The 20,328-nt window shown below is 40.1% G+C and overlaps 1 protein-coding gene across 3 annotated transcripts in view; it reads left to right on the top strand.

The window, feature by feature from the left end:
• The window catches only part of col12a1 (collagen type XII alpha 1 chain), a 235,328-nt gene that overhangs the window by 138,281 nt on the left and 76,719 nt on the right, over positions 1–20,328 (top strand). For all 3 annotated transcript variants that reach the window (XM_033026046.1, XM_033026047.1, XM_033026048.1), the window contains 5 exons: positions 1,653–1,795; positions 1,951–2,080; positions 6,699–6,818; positions 8,191–8,337; positions 13,053–13,169. In XM_033026046.1, coding sequence (XP_032881937.1) covers positions 1,653–1,795; positions 1,951–2,080; positions 6,699–6,818; positions 8,191–8,337; positions 13,053–13,169 — 657 coding nt within the window. The remainder of the gene's footprint in view (positions 1–1,652; positions 1,796–1,950; positions 2,081–6,698; positions 6,819–8,190; positions 8,338–13,052; positions 13,170–20,328) is intronic.

The raw sequence follows: 20,328 nt of genomic DNA, 5'->3' as shown, positions 1-20,328 counted from the left end.
AGCTGCCCTCTGCGTCGAGGCGATTAGCTCCCGCATCGGGGGGATATCAGCTCCTCCTGTGCCGGGCGATCGAACCTCGCATCGGGGCTGGTCGAATGTGATGTTATTATGGCCGATTTAATTGTAATTTCAACTCCACATAATTATCCACTTCCCTTTGATTCATATTCATGAAACCTGGAGAGAATAAAATACAATCCTTGGTCAATAAATTGCCACCTGATGAAAACAGTACCATCCTGTTCAATGATCAGTCATTATTACACAAAGACCACATTGAAGAAATGATGACCTAGAACTTTAAGCTTATTAGCACTCTTGGGGGTGAGGGAAATAGGTTTCTGTTAGACATGAACCTTGATATTGGCATTTCCAAGAGATGATTGATCATGCTGAGATTCATTGGGGGGCAGGGTCAATACCTGCAGTGTTTATTTATTTAGAACACTGCACTCATATAAAAGTTAGTACAACATGTGCTGCTGGTTGGAAAATAAAAGGATACCCAGCCTGATTCTATTTTCCTGCCCTAAGTCTTCTGGCACTATAATATGAAACATGTCTCCAATGAGTTAAGAGAGAAGACACAAGAGGCAGCGGATGCTGGAATCTTGAACAAAAAAACCCCCAAAACCAACTGGTCAGACAGCATCTGTGCAGGAAAGTGGACAGACGATATCTTGGGTTAGGATCCATCAGCTGAGTTCTTTCAGCACTTTAATCTCTAATGAGTTAGAATGCCAGTAAACCTGGCAGATAAGCATCATCCCAACAAAGAGCCTTTTGTACAATTGCAGCATGCTCAGCAGGCAAGTCAGCAACTGTGAAGGGTCTTTGACCTTTAACATTAACTGTGTTTCTATCCACAGTTGCTGCATTTTCTGATTTTAATTCAAATTCCCAACATCGTACGTTTAAAAAAAAATATTTTGTGCAATGATAACTGACCATTGAACAGGATGAAGATAGTTTTCCTGAAGTATCAATTCATTGACCCAAGAGTATAAATAATATCAGTACGAAACCCTTCCCGATCGCCCCTGTAAATAAATTGGTTTCTTAAACAGATTTATTTAGATACCTGCAAGAACACGTCAAATGTGGTGAAGATCACTCCTCTCCCATTCTTTCAGGCAGTGAATTATAGATCCAGCTCTTCTGTTTTGGTGAAAATGTTCTCCTCATTCCTCCTTAAATATTTTATGCCTTTTTTGCACTGCTTAAAAGGGCAGTCGGCAAGTGTGAGGAAACAAATATTACAGGGTGATCTAATGTAAAATAATTATCCTTGTGTTATAATGCAGGGACATTTTGCTGTGCAATATCTTACTTGTGTTTTTACTACATTACCTGGAGATGTTTATAAACTTAAGAGTACAGTGAGAATGTGGAACTCACAATGTTGGGGTTAGATGAGGCAATCAGTGCAGACGAACTTAGATGCAGCTGATAAATAAATGAGGAAGGGTGAAATAAAAAAATAGTGCTAATAGGTTAAATGAAGGGAGATGGGAGGAGGTTTGAATGGAACAGAAATATGAAGCATGTGCCAATTAGACACAATGGACTGTCTCTACATTTTATTTTCTACGTAGTGTGTCCTGCGTGATAGTATCTACACTTTTTCACGAGACATTTTTTTCCCCCTGTAGTAACTCGTAGTGGGCCAAGAAACATGAGGGTGTATGATGAAACCACCAACAGCTTGACTGTGAACTGGGACCATGCAGAGGGACCAGTACAGCAGTACAGGATAATATATGCTCCAACTGTTGGAGACCCAATTGAGGAATTTGTAAGTAGATTTTGCAATCTGGCTTATAGATTTGATTGTATATAAAAATTATATTATTTGAAATTATGTCTCCCCACCTCCCTCCTCTACGTCGGCTCTCTCCTTTAGTCTGACCTGATTTAACATTGTTTTTTTCAAACATTAATTTTGTCCAGACCTTTGTTCCTGCGAGAAGAAACAATGTGATTCTGCAACCACTCACGCATGATACCCCCTACAGAATTAATGTTGTGGCCATGTATGAGGATGGAGATGGAGGGCAGTTGACTGGAGATGGGAGGACAGGTAATCATCTTTAATTCATTGCTGTTTTTGTTCCCTAATCACCTGGTCATGAGAAAGTAATAACTGATCTTTCTTAGCTGTCAAATGCAAGAAAATAAATGCTACTGAGGTTTCAAGCCTTTTTTCATCGGTTGTTGCGACAATAATCGACCAGACCACTGGGTTCCCAAAAACGTACGTTTTTATTGAGCAGAGTCTTCACATCAGTTCATCCGGTCTTTCCATAGCAGGAATGAACACAACTCCTCACTACTTGTGTTTGGCCGTGTGCTCAATTGTTTGAGCACCGAACGTCATGTAGAAATGACAGTATAACAGCACTGCGATGTAAACGTCAGTTTACAAAAGTGTGACAAAGCTATAACCTATGGCCATTCTTCACAAGTGTTGCATTATAATGCATTTGATTCACATTGATGGACTTAAAGTCGTAATCTCAGGATAGCCCAAAATACTAACTAAAATATACTAAATTTTGAAAAAGTATGTTATATTTCCATAATAATGCAAAAAACATGGCATGCTCCGGATCTATAAGTATTTTGCAGGTGATAATCAGCTTATTTGGCTTGTAGTGATATTGATCGAGTTATAAACATTGGGACTATATCACCAAAGATAACACTGCTGCTATTTACAAACTGTCCTGCGGGATCCTTGATATCACCTGAAAGAGATCAATAGCATCTTTGTTTACCCTTTAAGGAAAGTATTGTGGTCAGTGAATCACACCCTTCACACTACATTGGGGATGCATCCTGAACTACAAAGTCAATTTGTTGAAATGGGACTTCAGTCATTCTGCCTCAGATGCAAATGACCAACAGCAGATAACTCGGGACTTGATCACAGCATCAACATTAATATATTTAATTGTAGGTCATTTGTTAGAGTGGACCTATATCCACCATGCCGACACGCTCCTTGCCCCCCCCCCCCCACTCAAAATAATTGTCTGCCATTTGGAGACCCCTTATGATGCTGACACACTCCCAAACATTGTTACAAATAAGCAGTTTGTCTCAATGGTCCAATGAAAATACTGGCATCCGATCTGCAGTGTGTAAATAATGGCACACTGCCATGCGTATGCTGAAACTATGATGGGTTCATTCCAAACAATGCTTCAAAATCACTTACTTGAAACCACAGATGCTGTTAGCTACTCCATGAGCAAACCATGCCTTTGTATTACATATCCAACATACCACACTAGAAGCAATGCGCTCGTAATTCAAACAAAAACAAAAAGAATAGAAATCTGATAGAGGGTTAGAAATACAATAACACAGGGCAACCTCTGATATATAATGTTGGAAATCTACATCTTTTTCTCTCATTAGTTCTACTCGAAGTTCACTGTGATTCATTGCTTTTATGGCTTAACCATGAAAAGAAGATAAAATAGCACAGATTTTACTATTCATTTATTTTTGTTAGGATACACATGTGTTTAATCATGGTATGAATAACCAAGGAAAGAGGCCACTTGACAGATCGGTTCTTTGAAAGAACTATTGAATTAGTTCCACACACTGCTCTTTCCTCATCGCTTGCAAATGTTGTTTATGCAAGTATTTATCAAATTTATTTTGAAAGTCTCTTTCAAGCAGTGTATTCCATACCATCATATTTCTCTGCGTAAAAGATTTCCGCTACAGAATTATGCATTGTGAATTCTTCCACCGCAGGAGGGGACATTAGGCTCACAATGCCTATGCCAGAGCCTTGAACAAGCTCTCCAATGATGTCTTAAACCTGGTTTCTTTTGTTATCACCCTGCAGATGGACACTTTTGAGTGCATGTCCAATTGCTTATGGAAGATACAAAGCTTTAGCAGACAGCATGTGCCAAATCACTACAACATTGTGAATGAATAACATTTTTCGTAATTATATCCAGAGTTCAAATCTCACCATGGCATATTCAGAAATTCACTTCAGTTTAAATAGAAGGCTGGTTTCAGTGAACGTGACAATAAAGCTGTCAAATTAAAGGTACAAATTTCAGTTCTGCTCTTTGGAAAATAAATCTTCTGCCCTTACCTAATTTGGACACATACCTGACCCAGATCTTAGAAACATAGAAACATGGAAAATAGGTGCAGGAGTAGGCCATTCGGCCCTTCGAGCTTGCACCGCCATTCAATATGATCATGGCTGATCATCCAACTCAGCATCCTGTACCTGCCTTCTCTCCATACCCCCTGATCCCTTTAGCCACAAGGGTCACATCTAACTCTCTCTTAAATATAGCCAATGAACTGGCCTCAACTACCTTCTGTGGCAGAGAATTCCAGAGATTCACCACTCTTGGAGCCATGTAACTGACTCTTAACTGCCCTCCTAAGCAACCTAGAGACTTATTCCACAAATGAATAGAATACGAACCAATGGATTTGCTTGAACATCAGCATCATTTACGCTACTGCTGCTCAGCAACTACAGTATTTGATTCTTGTTGATTGATTTTTGCTTAGTTCTATCCAGATCTCATTAATTTGACATTACATTTAGGCTCCCCTTTTGTGAAGCACTTGTATTGCACTGCCTTTGCACGGCAGGTCATACCTTGAAAAATGGATTGAGCAAAGGTGACAATGGTGATTGGGTGGGTTTTGTCTACATGGACTTTACCAGAGTCCTTTTCGGTAGGCTGATCCAGGAGATTAGGATGCATTGGATCCATGGTGACTTGGTAGTTTGAATTCCATACTGGTTGGTAATCTGAATTCAACATTGGCTTAACAATACAGATAATAGTGGTGGAAGGGTGTTATTCTGGCTGAAGGTCTGTGACCAGTGATATTCCACAGGGAACAATGCTGCAATCTCAGTCATTTATGATATAGATAAGTAACTTGGACAAAAATGTTGATGGGTTGCTTAGTTAGTGGACTTAAGTGCAGTGCAGAAGGCTGCTAAGATATTGGTGAACATATGTACAGTGCAGAGGGCTGTTAAATAATATAGACTATTTACAGATATAGGTGGAGAAACAGCAGATGGAGTTTAATTTGGGCAGTTGTGAGGTGTTGCATTTCATTATGTCAAATGGAAGGGAAAACTATACAGTTAATATCAAGACCTTTAACAACATTGAAGTACAAAGGCATTTTAGGATCCAAGTTCATTGCTCCCAAAAGTGCTAACACAAGTACGGAGAGTGGTATTGGTATTAGTTTATTATTGTCATGAGTATCAAGACAGTGAAAAGTTTTGTTTGCATGCTATCCAATCAAAATCATACTATACGCATGTACTATCAAGGCATACATAAGTACAGGAGTAAAATATCAGAGTGCAGAATATAGTGTTACAGCATAATAATATTACAGTTACAGAGAAAGTGCAGATTAAAAAATGTGCATGTTCCATAATGGGGAGGGTTGGAAGAATGGAACTACACCCTCTTCTTTGTCTGATAACAGCAGGAAGGAAGTGGGAAATCATCTGGTGGACTATCTTTCAAGCACATACGCTATTGGGTTAGGCCACATTTGGAATCTCATGTGCAGTTCTGATTGTGCCATTAAAGGAAGGATGTAGAGGCTTACTGCAGGTTGAGTGATTGCAGTAAATGGTTGAGTTAATCGCAACTAGTCTTTGGCTTTGTGAGAGGGAGCAATATTTTCAATGATCTGCTTGCATTGTGAAGACACAACATTTATTTTGCATTGCTTCATCATGCAAGGCTTTTTATACCAGGAGACAATTGGAGCTAGTTCTTTCCAGGGTTCTTCTGGTGGCTATGTTGTGTCTTCTGTCCTCATGGGTTACAAGATCTATTTCCTAACAAGAACCCATATCTCAAATATTCTGGGAGCTCTCTCCCTTGCATCTGTTCTCTCATCCATGGTTACTCTGCAGTTGCCTTCCATGCAGAAAGGTGCTTTTAACAGTTGATACTCTTCCCTGATTGTTCATAGACTCAGAGATTTAGAGTACTAAAGCCCACCACGTCCATGCTGAGCATCATCTACTAATCCTGCACTAATCCTATTTTCTCCTCACATTCCCATCAATGTCCCATTTCCCCCACATTTTACCACTCACCCACACAATAGAAGATTTCTTTAACATGGACTAATCAACTGACTACCTGCAGTTCTTTGAGATGTGGAAGGTAACCAGTGAAAGGTAACTACAGGGAGATTATACAATCTTAGAGATCAGAATCAAACTTGGACTGCTGGAGCTGTGAGGCAGCTACTCTTTCATTTGCACCAACGAGCCACCCATTGCTGCTCAATAAAATGCTGGAAGTTGCATTCAGTTGAGTGTGGTCCCATCAAGAAGTGTGGAAATCTCTTTTTGATGCATCTTTACCCTGGCATGTTGAATTTGGACAATTTTGTGAATTTTAATTGGTGAGCTGATTTGTTGTAATGCTAAAAACAACAATGTTTTAGTGCATTAAAAATAGGTGAAATCCAGTTTCTAGGTTTGTCAGTTTTTAATGTTATTTTGTCTCGATATTTTTGTTTTTTGTATATTTGATAATAAAGCTGTTCAACTCAAGACCAATAAGTCAGACATCCGATCAACAGGAGAAAGTTCCCTACCACTTAAAAAGTCGGAGTTCCATTCACTAATATACTTTCTATGTGCTTCTCAGTGGGCTTGCTGGAACCTCGCAATCTTCGAGTTTCTGATGAGTGGTACACACGATTCCATGTAACTTGGGACCCTGCTCCATCACCAGTCCTTGGATACAAACTTGTTTACAAGCCCGCAGGTAGGTAAACGCAGGCTTCTATGTTGCATGTACCACAAATTCCTGATGTTTATTGCTTTTCAATGTATTTTTGTTTCACTCCTGTACCTGCCCCCTGGCTAATCCAACTTTGCCCACTCTTTCCATCTCTAGATTTCTTGTAGGGAGTCCAATAAGATAAATGTAATTTTACTTAGCATACTTAAAGCAGTAAAAAATGCAGTATGTTTCACAGGTACAACATAATATTAAGACACAAAATTGGTTGTTTGTAGGTTGTATCTTGGAGGTTAAAGAGAAAGAGAGGTTCACAAAATCCACGTCTTAGACTTTGGCAGAAATTACTATAATTACAAATTTCTGTAACCATTCCTTAAGTGTTGTTAATATTAAAACAAAACAAAATCCTTAGATTGAGACAGGTAGGGCTTGGTTCTCATGTTGTGTTTCTTGCAGATGTGGTGAGCTGTTTGGTTGTCCTGACTCTGGAGGTATTAGTCGCGTGGATGAAGTTTAGATAAAACATTATTAGCCTGGAAATACTACTGGGCCGTTACATTCAAGTAATAATGAATGGTGTCATAATTGCTGGATGGTGCTGGATTAATTAAGGGGAAGTGAATAGATGTCATATTGTAATGAATACAATGTCCAATAAAATAGGGCAAACATGTTAATTCAAACCACAAACAAGTTGTGTATAATTTGACATCCGCTGCAGATGGGCTTACAAGGAAAATACGGATGCAAGAGATTGTGCTGAGGCCGAATCTGGGAGGGTAATTGGAACCTCTTGCACAGGGTTTTGGGGAACAAAATGAAAGTGATGTCCAATAACCATCAACAAATTACTCCTGAATTACATGTATCCCCAAGTAGAAAGTCGGGAATCACTTGAAATAGGCTTTGGATCTTTTGTGACATCAAATATCATTCCCTGTCATCACTTAGCCCTAACCCTCTTGTGTTGGCCTATCCACTCCTTCACTAATGCATACCTTTGTTTTGATGTTTGCCTATTTATACTGGCCATGATACTTATGTAGGCGAAGTTCAAGGGAATAACACCTAAGACTTGATGCCCAGGACTTGAACTAATTTGACAGTCAAGGCTTTGGGTCCAATTTGAAGTCTTCCTGGAATTATGCCCTGAAATAATTTCCAACCGTTTGAGGTTTTAAGACAGATTTTCAGTAAAATGATTGGAACTGTTGTTTCCTTGTCTGCGGTTTTCTTTCAATCAAACTAGAACCTAGACTAAATATACTAAATTGTGCTCTCCTTTCCCTCCATACTGAAGTCAATGTCTGTTCACAGTGCCCAGTGGGACAAGAATACATACAAGAATAAGCTCAAAATGGAATTTAACAGGCGCAATGATTGATTCTTTCAGGCACCAATGAGAGAATGGAAGTATTTGTGGGAGACGTGACATCATACACACCGCAAAACCTGAAGCCCGGTACACCATATGATGTCCAGGTCTATGCTACCTATGCATCAGGAAACAGTGAAGCTTTGACAGGCCAAGGCACTACCTGTGAGTTGAAATAAACAATGTTTTACCGAAACATGAAATGGGTCCTTTGATTACTTCTTTTATGTTTATGCATACATTCAACGTCCATGTCTTACCATGTACAAACAATGAAATTCGCTGTTGGTGAAGGATTGGAGACGGAAGTTTCTTTGCATGCATCACTTTAGAAGGCATATTAATAGAATCGCCAATTTGGGTCTTATGTACCTAGGAATCACATTGCAAAATTGAAAGGGACATAAATCACATGTTTGGTTTTGCATCAATGGCAAAAAAAAAATTTAATATGAAAATAGACTAGATAGATAGAATAGATGGTCAGAATCTTTTTTCCTATGTAGTTATATCAAAAACAAGAGGGCATGGTTGTAACATGGGTCGAAGTTTTAAAGGGGATCCAAGAGGAAATTATTTTACTCAAAGAGTGGTTGATATCTGGAGCATGCTGCCAGGTAAGGTGGTGGAATTGGATGCAATCACTGCATTTATACAGGCACATAAATAGACAAGGTATGGGAGGATATGGACCTAACACGGGCATTACGATCTGTGTACATGTAGATAAGGACATAATTGTATGGACATAATCGGCCTGTTTCTGTGCTATACCCACTCCTTGACCATTTACTCACATCCAAAAAATGAATGGGAAAGCAACATTCTCTCTATTCTCTCTACCAACCCATTCTCTCTACCAACCCAAGGAAAAGGGACACTCGTTATTGGAGTTTAGTTACAAGGAGCAAGTTACAAGTGATATCAGCAATTGTGAGATGGATTAATGAAGGACTAACAATACAAAATAATCTTTATACTCCCTGTATGTAGACGATGCTGCCTAAACCAATATTTATTTATCATCCTATTTGGCGAACTTTGTTAAATATTGCTTGGGGCATCTTTACATAAATTCCATTCCTTATTTCTCCTCTGTAAAGAAATGCTGAGATTATTCTGCAGTAACCTGGTTTCTGCTTCCTTGTGCTCCTTGGGTAACTCACATATTCCATTTGTGGATTTAATTTTTATGTTGCTGGTTTCTTATGGGATAAAATAGAAAGCTGCCCAAATCCAGCAGAAACATTGGCCAATGTTAAATTTCCATCCCTGTAATCGATCTGCTTCCAATCCCCACAGAAAAGTGTAATGTTTTATCTCTCAGCTTTTTGTTCTATCCAACACAGATCTCAGGCCAATTCTGAGGTAATCTGGTGAAAAGCTTACTCTGGAATGTAGGTGAAAGGTTTAAAGCCTTCATATATAATTGTCTTACACATAGTTGTATGTTCACAAGTCTTGCATATAACTCTATATCTTTAAACTTCAGATGTGAAAGAAATATCACTACCAGTAAATATGAGCCAGCAAATGTCATCTAGATGCCACCCCAGAAGTCATTCTCACATGACACTGTCCTGATGTCACCCTTTGGAAGTCACGCATCAAACAGTTGGATTTAGCTCTTAGGGCTAAAGGAATCACGGGATATGGGGAAAAAAGCAGGGAACGAGGTACTGGTTTTAGATGATCAGTCATGATCATATTGAATGGCAGTACTGGCTCAAAGGGCCGAATGGCCTTCTCCTGCACCTATTTTTCGATGTTTCTATGTAACAGAGTGGGATTTCAAAACTGAGATGTGAGATCGAACAGCACAGCACAGAAACAGGCTCTTCAGCCGACAATGTCTGTGTTGCACATGATGTCAGTTTGAATTGTATATCCGACTGCACATGGTCTACATCCCTCCATTTACTGTCTTCTCATGTGTCCACCTAAATGCCTTTTAAATCCTGTCCAATCCGAGCAGTTGTTCACTTGACCACACTATGTAGACACTGATGACAGCAGGAGCCAAATTTCTTGCTATTCGCAGTGTGAACACTGGTATTATTTTATTGCAAAATATTCAGTTAGCTGTTGACCAACCGATGGTGCAAGCTCCTACGGAATGTGGTGCAAGCAAATATAGTTTGCTCAAATATATCATTGTCTAGTTCACCTTATTCCGACCTACAGGCAGAAACTAAAATCTGCTAAGCCTGTGGTCAGAACAACAAAGAGGTGGACATGCGAGGGCATTGAGAACCTACAATCCTGCTTTGACTGAACAGATTTGAATGTGTTCAGGGAAGTAACCACCAGCCTCGATGAGTATACAGACACTGTATCATCATCTGTCAGCTTTTATGAGGACAGTTGCATTCCAACTAGGACCCGGACCTGGTTCAACAACGACAAGCCCTGGTTTACTTCAGAACTCAGACAGCTCCGACTGTCTAAAGAGGAAGCTGACAGGAGTGGGATGCAGACCTCTAAAGGCAGGTAAAGGCTGAGAAGAGGAATCAGAGCTGCCAAGGAAAGGTACTTCGAGAAGTTGAGGAGCAAGTTCTCAGCTAGTGACTCGTCAGTTTGGAAGGGCTTGCGAGAAATCACCAGCTACAAGAGGAAAGCCCCCCACTCTTTGGACAATCGTCAGCTGACCAATGACCTGAATGGGTTCTACTGCAGGTTTGACAAGCAGAAACGTAACCCTGGTACCCCCTCCCCCCTCCCCAACCAACACAGCCAGACCCCGGTCTGCAAAGACTGGACCCTTCTACACCCACTCCTCGTCAATCTCCACTTCACACCTACTTAAAGCAAGACTCCAGTCTGAAAAGACTGGAACCTTTCCCATCCAACCCCCTCCAATCACCACTTAACACCCAATTATAGCCTGACTGCGAAAGATTGCGGCCACGTCCACTACCCACCCCCTCCGTGCTGCACAACATCACTTCTCCATCATCAACAATAAAAATAGAGGAGGTGAAGAGGCTGTTCAGAAGACAGAAAAGCCGGAAATCTCCAGGGCCGGACAATGTTTCCGCCTCTGTTCTCAAGCTCTGTGCCAAACAACTGGCACCGGTCTACACAGACATTTTCAACCAGTCCCTGCAAACTTGTACTGTCCTTTCAAAGTCTCCACTATTGTCCCTGTACCCAAAACGGCAAGGATTACTGGTCTTATTGACTACTGCCTGTCGCACTGACCTCTGTAGTCATGAAGACCCTTGAAAGGCTTGTGCTGGCCAAGCTGAAAAATATCACAACCCTGGTTGCAGTTTGCTTATCGGGCCAATCGATCTGTGGATGACGCAGTCAACCTGGGCCTGCACTTCATCCTCCGGCACCTAGACTGCCAGGGGACCTATGCGAGGATTTTGTTTGTTGATTTTAGATCTGCATTCAACACCATTGTGCCAGAGCTACTACACTCCAAACTTTCCAAGTTGACTGTGCCTTGACCCCTCTGTCGGTGGATCACCAGCTTCCTGACAGACAGGAAGCAGCATGTGAGGCTGGGAAAGCGCATATTGGACCCGCAAACCCTCAGCAAAGGAGCACCGCAAGGCTGCGTACTCTCCCCTCTCCTCTACTCTCTCTACACCAATGAGTGCACCTCCACTGGCTCCTTTGTCAAGCTTCTCAAGTTTGCAGACAACACAACCCTGATTGGACTGATCCAGGATGGGTAGGAATCTGCCTACATACAGGAAGTGATGCAGCTGGCATCCTTGTGCCATCGCAACAACCTGGAGCTCAATGCTCTTAAGACAGTGGAATTGATTGCAGACTTTAGGAGAGCTCCCCCTCCCCTCAACCCACATCAACAACACCACAGTCACATCTGTGGGGTCTTTTAAGTTCCTGGGATCCATCATCTCCAAGGACCTTAAATGGGGGGCCATCATCGACTCCACAGTCAAAAAGGCACAACAGAGGATGTACTTCCTGTGGCAGCTGAGGAAGCACAATTTTCCACAGGCAATGATGGTCCAATTCTATACGACCATCGTAGAGTCTGTTCTCACCTTCTCCATCATGCCAGCAACCAAGCACGACATCTGGAGGCTGCAGCGAATCGTCCGATCAGCTGAGAAGGTTATTGGCTGCAACCTTCCCTCCATTGACGAACTGTACACTGCAAAGGCTAGGAAGCGAGCGGGTAAGATCATCTCTGACCCCTCTCACCCTGGCCCCAAACTCTTTGAATCACTTCCCTCTGGAGGACGACTCCGGACTGTCAAAGCTGCCACAGCCAGACATAAAAACAGATTTTCCATGAGTAGTAGCTCTACTCAATAACCAAAAATCTGTAGCCTCCTTTTGCTCTGGTAGTTTATTTATTTCACATGTTTACTCAATAATGTTTTATTAATGTTTCATGTTTTATGTGTCATTCCTAACTGTCACTATGTCATGTCACTTGCGGGTGGAACATCAAGGCAAATGCCTTGTATGTGAATACTTGGCCAATAAAGTTATTCATTCATTCATTCAGTTCAATGCAAATGTGAGATTTCCTCCAACTCACACACGAGGTAGGCATGGGAGCCTTGATTAGAATTGTTAACATTAGGCTTATGGTTCTCAAAGCTCTCCTTCGTTGGGGATTTCCTATGCCTTATGGCTTGGTTTGTGGCATCCTAATTGATAAATATTGATTGTGTTGATTCGCCTGGGACTTCATAGGTGTTGTGCCATATAACCTCCAGGACAGCGGAAGGTAAACGGAATGGATTTTCACATTTCCTCCTCCAACTGTTGTCAATTACCAAATATTCAGGAAGACTTTAACACATATCTTCACATGGTTTGGAACATATCAGTTGTATTTGATGTTGCCTTGAAAGGAATTTAAAAAAATTTTTCATCTTTCTCTCCTCTAGTGTACCTGAATGTGACAGGAATAAACACGTATGACATAGACTGGGACACCTTCTGCATCCAGTGGAACCCTCACAGAGAAGCAACCTCCTATAGAATAAAGCTGAACCCAGCTGATGGTAATAATAAGGAAGCATTAAAGTTATCTTAATTTTAACAAACTACTGTTTTTAAATATAGATTCACTATATTAAAAATCTTTGTCTTTATAGCCTAATTCCTACTGTCTTGTTCCTTCAAAAGCTGAAGGCTTTCTAACCTACCTTGCTTACAGTCTCAAAGACAAATTTAATGAATAGATATTGCCTATTTTTGATTCACTATTCAGAAGCACGGAATCACAGAAAGGTTACAGCACAGAAAGAGAACATTCAGCCCCTTGACTGTGCTGACTATGCAAGAGCAATCCACTTCTTCCTCTACACCACACACAGCCCAGCCTACTGGTTTTCCTACATCAACTTATCCATTTCTTCCTTGTCACTGCAAATGAATATGACTTCTATTATCATGTCATAGCAGATTTTACTGCTCATTGTGCAAAACGGTTTTCCCTCTGATTTTGGTTATTTTAAAGTCACCTTCTTTCTTGGTCATCCTTCCTTCATCCCTCTGCATTTACACTTTCTAGAAGTTGATCTACTTATTTGAATCATAACTCAAAACTATGTTGAAATCCAATTATAATTTAATGTGCTTCCAAGTTTATAATTCAGTACAGTATATCAAGATGTTTCTTAATTTTAAGTGCCTCTACTTGATCTCCTTTCAATGTTTTTGTTCCATGGAGACAATCCGAGCTTCTACAGTCTATTTACTGAAGTAACAACTCTCATTTCTGGAATTATACTAGTAATCCTCTTCTGCACATTCTGTGAAGCCTTCATGTTCCTTCTAAAATGTGAAGCCCACACCTGGAAATATTTCTGCTGTGGCTAAATCAGTCTTTCACATAGATTTGTCGTATTTTGTTACGGTTCATTTTTATTTCCTTGCTCTGGTGGTCTTTGAACCTCGTGGCAAAGCTCAGAATTCTAAATACATCTTTGACCACATTCTCAACCTGCACTGTTGCTTTCAATGATGTACACAAATCTACCCGTGGATCACTTGGCTCCTAAGCACTTTTTTCAAAATGTCTTTTAGGTTATTCTGTCTTTCTTCAATCCGCACGTTTTTTTCTTTGTTATGCATAACTCATCCGCCAGATGTCCAAGCATCCCACCATTCCAGTTGAATCCCATTGAAGTCCATTACTATTCCCATCACACTTTACTATGCTTCCAACTTTCTTATTCCACACATCCAAGTCATTAATATTTATTAAAGAAAACAGTGGTTCTGTTATTGGCCTCTGGGGAAATCTACTGTGCATTCCCTTCCTATCTTAAAAATAACCCTTTGGATTCTTTCTTGTCACTTTGCCAGTTCTTTATCCAGCCCGATTATTCATTGCTTCAAGATAGGCACAAAAAGCCGGAGTAACTCAGCGGGTCAGACAGCATCACTGGAGAAAAGGAATAGGGGACGTTTCGGGTCAAGACCTTCTTCAGACGGGTGTCAAGACTATTAAATTATATTTTATTAAATTCCTTTGAAAGTCTACATATACTCATTACTTAGTGCCTTCCTCCATTTTTCTGTAACCTCTTACATACTGCAAGATTTCATCTGTCCTGCAAATCCTGCTTTAGTTACATCACCTCCTTCCTCCGCCTTATTCACTAACACACATAACGGAGATAATTCTCCTCAATTAACCTACCCTGGGACCTTCAGAGCAATTCTGCAGTCCAACATCCCATCTTATTTCCCAAGTCCGAATTTGACTTTTTGTTTTTGCCATCTATCTATGAAAAGTGATAATCTACAGTGGCTAATCAATCCACCCACTTTGGAAGAAGGGTCTCGATCTGAAACGTCACCCATTCCTTCTCTCCAGAGATGCTGCCTGTCCCACTGAGTCAATCCAGCATATTGTGTCCACCACCCACTTTGGAATGTGGGAAGAAATCAGAGCACACAGGGGAAATCCACAAAGTCACATGAAGAACATGTAAACTCCATACAGAGAGCAGGCTAGGTCAGGATCGAGTCCGTCACACTAAAACTGTGAGGTGGCTACAGTGACTCCTGCAGCAGAAATGGCCATGCCTTCAGTTGTGCGATGTGATATGATAATGTGACAGTTACTTTTATTTTAGTTAGCAAAATGTTATGTTTTGTCAATGACTCAACACAACTGGAAATCATTAATAAAACATTCCAAGGCCAGAAATAAAAAAGAGAAGCTCAGATGGTGCAGTGGATTAAGCACTGGTACCATTTTTCATTCCCAGGGGCTGTGGTTTGACTCCGCTCCAGTTGAAACCCTTCATTGCCCATATATGATAAATACTTTCTTGGTGAAGTCCCATGGCAGCTTGGATGCCTGTGGATCTGGAATCTCTCCATCAGAGGAGATACTTTCACAAGAGAAAAGTATATTAAGAGGTACCCAACTATAACAATAATAAAATCATAGATTTGCTTATTTTTAGCTGCCTCTCTCTAAATAGTATCTCAACCAACTCATAGGGTAGTTACTGTTGACTTTGTTCCAAGTACAATTACTATATACGGACAATGAATAAACATAAAAATTCTACACTAGAAAGATGTTGGTGCGAACACTCAGAGAAATGATACAAAATTTGAAGGCTCTGACTCACATAAGCGGATATAGTGTGGAAGCTGAGACAATTAATCATTGCCTGAATAACTCAGCATTGTTCCTGTGACTAACAGATTGAAATCAAAATTAATTATTGTCCAGTGACGAGCTATAAACACATGACCCTGTCACCAAGGTTCTTAATGCTCAGCCTACTCGTGTGAATTTACCGAAACTCAGTCGAAGTTTATTAAATCAAATAGGTGAATAAACGAAAAGGAACAAATGATTTTGGTACTGGATGAGAAATTTGATTGGATATAAATGATCACATGAGGGTATGTGCACCATGGATTGTTGGGTCAAATTATCTGTTTCCATGTTCTAACAGAAGTTTACAGGCCCATGAGGCAAGGCTGGAGTAGGACAATTTGAAGATATCTTTCCAAAGAGCCAGAACAAACATGGTGCCAGATAACTTTCTTCTGTGTTGTACAATTCAATGTGAAACCCGACAGGAAGACTTAGTTTGGTCCCTGATGCTAGTTAAGTTATTAACGTAATTCATGGATTAACATTAAATAGATAATTCCATAAATATTAGAGTTTTTAAAGCTGCATCATGAATTGTTGACACACACAATGACTCAACCTTTGAAGACAAGCATACAATATGCCTTCTTTGCCACTCTACTTGTGACCCCAAGATTCCGCTGTACATCAATGCTATTAAGAGTTTTGCCGTTACCTGCATACCTTAACCTTACATTTGACCTCCCAAAATGTAACACCTCGCACTTGCTCAGATTAAACTTCATCTGCCATTGTTCTACCCATTTTTATCTATATCCTGCTGTATCCTGTTCAACTTAATCTTCTGGATCATCCTAGCATAGGGGGTCCTTATGAAATGCCTTAATGAAATCTTTGTAAACATCATCCATTGCCCTACCCTCAATGATCACCTTCATCACCTCCTCAAAATATTTGATTAAGCTAGTAAGATATGACATGCCACAGCCAAAACCAATGACTGCTCCGAATTATTAAATTATCTTCTAAATATGAGTAAGTCCCAAATATCTTCCCTGCCAATAATATGAGTTTCACTGGCTTATAAACATTGGCTACTTTCCAGTCCTCAAACTTCATATGTCAGTCTCACAGTCATTTTTGTAAAGCTCTAATTATGACTTTTGATCATACTGAAATTTAAGTGCTCTACGAGTGAAAACTCTGTCTTTAGCTACCAAAGCTCATGTTTCCAGAATAATCTCCCTAAATCACTCACTCCACACCTCTCTCTCCATTAATATGTTTCCATAAACCCGTCCATTTTGGCTGAAGTCTTGGTCATCTGTCCTCCACATCTACCATTGGAGTTTTTTTCTGATAATATTCCCAAGAGCCATTTAACACGTTAAAGATGCTATAAAAGCTGTTGAGCCTGGTTTCTCATCAAAAAGAACGCACAACTTGTAATCCAATGCTCCACCAGTACTGCACTGGAATACAAAATCATAAGCTCAGGTCTTAAAGCAGAAAACGTTATAAGGTCATGTGATAGGAGCAGAATTAGGCCATTAGAATCAAGTCTGCTCCGCCATTCAAGCATGGCTGATCTACCTCTCCCTTCTGACCCCATTCTCCTGCCTTCTTCCCATAACCCCTGACACCTGTACTAATCAATAATCTATTTCTGCCTTAAAAATATCCACCGATATTTTTAGCTATAAGCTATTATAGCCATAATCAAAAGCCTCCAAAGTAACTTGGCATTATCAAACGATTGTGGCACAGGCATGCATAATTACAATGTTCATTAATTTAGATTGATTCTTGAATGTTGATGCATGATGCAATAGATGGAGCTGTTATCTTTCCATATTTGCGACTTGCCCACATTAACTTTAAACATTTGCACAGTGCTATCCAAATATGAGTGTAGAGCTGATTGATACTCTAAAGAATATTGTGGAAATTGGCATCAGAACATATTTATTGTCGTAATGCTTGGATGGCAATTTTTCCTCTCACAGCGACAGACTAATTTCTATGCCCATTTCTTTCCATGTTATTCACAGGAGAGTGATCCTACAAAATAGTCATCATGCCATAACCAGAGTCACGCCAAAATTACTTAAGTTAATTTACTTAAAGAAATTGTGGTTATTTCTTGAAGATTGGAAAAGTAGACAAATATGCTTTCACTGTAATTTTGTTTATTCAAAACCATGGGATATTTAATATCCATATTTTAAATTGGTGATGACTGAGAAAGAAGAAACCTTTTAGAAATGCTGGCACCAAAAGGCAATTCAATTTCAATGTGTAAACCTTTATTATTTTGATGTGGCTTTGGATGGTTTGCAGCTATTATGTTGTTTCCACATGGTCTCAATTCACAACAAAGCCTGCGGGATGTAAAAAAAGGAAGATAAAGAGGATTGAAAGCTATGATCTTTTAGCCTTCCTTCGCATAATCTCTTAACATTTGCCAACTAATTTGTTAACCAATATAAAATAAAGAAGTTAATGGTATCTGAATGGAACTTTTAGTTTTAGCTTCAGTTTGAAACAAGAAATGCATGTAGATACATACATATATTTATGCACACACATCTGCATATTTATACGTATGGGTGTATATACATAGTAACGCAGACATGTAGATTAATCAAATACATACCTCTACACACGTACATAAAATTACACTGAATTTGTAGCAAACAAACATTCAGATATTAATTATGTTGACACAAGACACTTCAGATTCTAGAACCCTGAGCAAAAAACAAACTTTGAGGAACTCACTGGTTCAGGCAGCTTTGCCGAGGAAAATGGACAGACAATGCTTTGTGTTAGAATCCTTCTTCAAGACTTGAGGTCATCTGCCCACTTCCCTCCATAGATGCTGCTGGACCTGCTGAGTTCCTTCAGCGGTTTGTTTTTTGCCCATTATTATAGGCCAGTTATGCAAACATATGGAGGGAGGAGAGATTGTCCATGATTAGTTATTCATCTACTTGTTTCTTGAATATCCAGTTCTTTGATCCAGACCCTTGGATTAATCATCTATTTTTTTCATGGAGTGCCAAGTATAGTAAATAATTTGGGAGTATTTATTTAATATGAACCAACAGGAAATTAGAGAAAATCCACTGTGAATACAATTTCAGTTTGTTTTAAATAGACAAAGTGAAATTGACAATACTTTCAAAGTGAAATAGACAATAGGTGCAGGAGTAGGCCATTCGGCCCTTCGAGCCAGCACTGCCATTCGATGTGATCATGGCCGATCATCACCAATCAGTACCCCGTTCCTGCCTTCTCCCCATATCCACTGACTCCGCTATTTTTAAGAGCCCTATCTAGCTCTCTCTTGAAAGCATGCAGAGAACCTGTCTCCACTGCCCTCTGAGGCAGAGAATTCCACAGACTCACCATTCTCTGTGAGAAAAAGTGTTTCCTCGTCTCCGTTCTAAATGGCTTACTCCATATTCTTAAACTGTGGCCCCTGGTTCTGGACTCCCCCAACATAGGGAACATGTTTCCTGCCTCTAGCGCGTCCAAACCCTTAACAATCTTATATGTTTCAATGAGATCCCCTCTCATCTTTCTAAATTCCAGAGTGTACAAGCCCAGCTGCTCCATTCTCTCAACATATGACAGTCCCGCCATGCTGGGAATTAACATTGTAAACCTACGATGCACTCCCTCAATAGCAAGAATGTCCTTCCTCAAATTAGGGGACCAAAACTGCACACAATACTCCAGGTGTGGTCTGACTAGGGCTCTGTACAACTGCAGAAAGACCTCTTTGCTCCTATATTCGATTCCTCTTGTTATATATATCTGGCTTGTGTATAGTAGCTGATTTGAAGAGCTGTTCAATATTTTAAAACATGTCTTGTGTTCTGCAAGTAAACTTCTACGTTTCTGGCAGTGCAGCTATTGCACCCTGATCTATTTCCAAGCCAAACAATTTTACCCTCCAATATCCTATTGGTGCTTAATGGAAGGGATGAGTTTTTTCTAAAATTGTAAGGCAGGACTTGTGGAATGTTCAGATGAATGATTTCAGTTCGGAACTTCTATCAAACCCTGTCAGCTCAGGATTGCTACTCTGATTATCTCCATTGATGTAGACTGACCTCATGGCCATTTTAATTTTGTTTCGTATCTACGTATGCTGCTTAAATTTATTTTTTGCATTTATTTTGCTTTAAGCATTGATTTTGCCTGGGCTAAAGATACCAGCGGCCCACACTTTATGCTCTCCAGTTTTGATAGCACAGTTCCAGCTAATCATTCATCTCACTGCACATATATATGAGTAGTTACTCCAACAGAATTGCTTCCCTCTTAACCATATAACCATATAACAATTACAGCACGGAAACAGGCCATCTCGACCCTTCTAGTCTGTGCTGAACACGTATTCTCCCCTAGTCCCATATACCTGCGCTCAGACCATAACCCTCCATTCTTTTCCCGTCCATATAACTATCCAATTTATTTTTAAATGATAAAAACGAACCTGCCTCCACCACCTCCACTGGAAGCTCATTCCACACAGCCACCACTCTCTGAGTAAAGAAGTTCCCCCTCATGTTACCCCTAAC

This window comes from Amblyraja radiata, chromosome 8 (genome assembly GCF_010909765.2).
Source record: "Amblyraja radiata isolate CabotCenter1 chromosome 8, sAmbRad1.1.pri, whole genome shotgun sequence".
Lineage (NCBI taxonomy): Eukaryota > Metazoa > Chordata > Chondrichthyes > Rajiformes > Rajidae > Amblyraja > Amblyraja radiata.
This window is presented reverse-complemented; position numbering and strand designations above follow the sequence as displayed.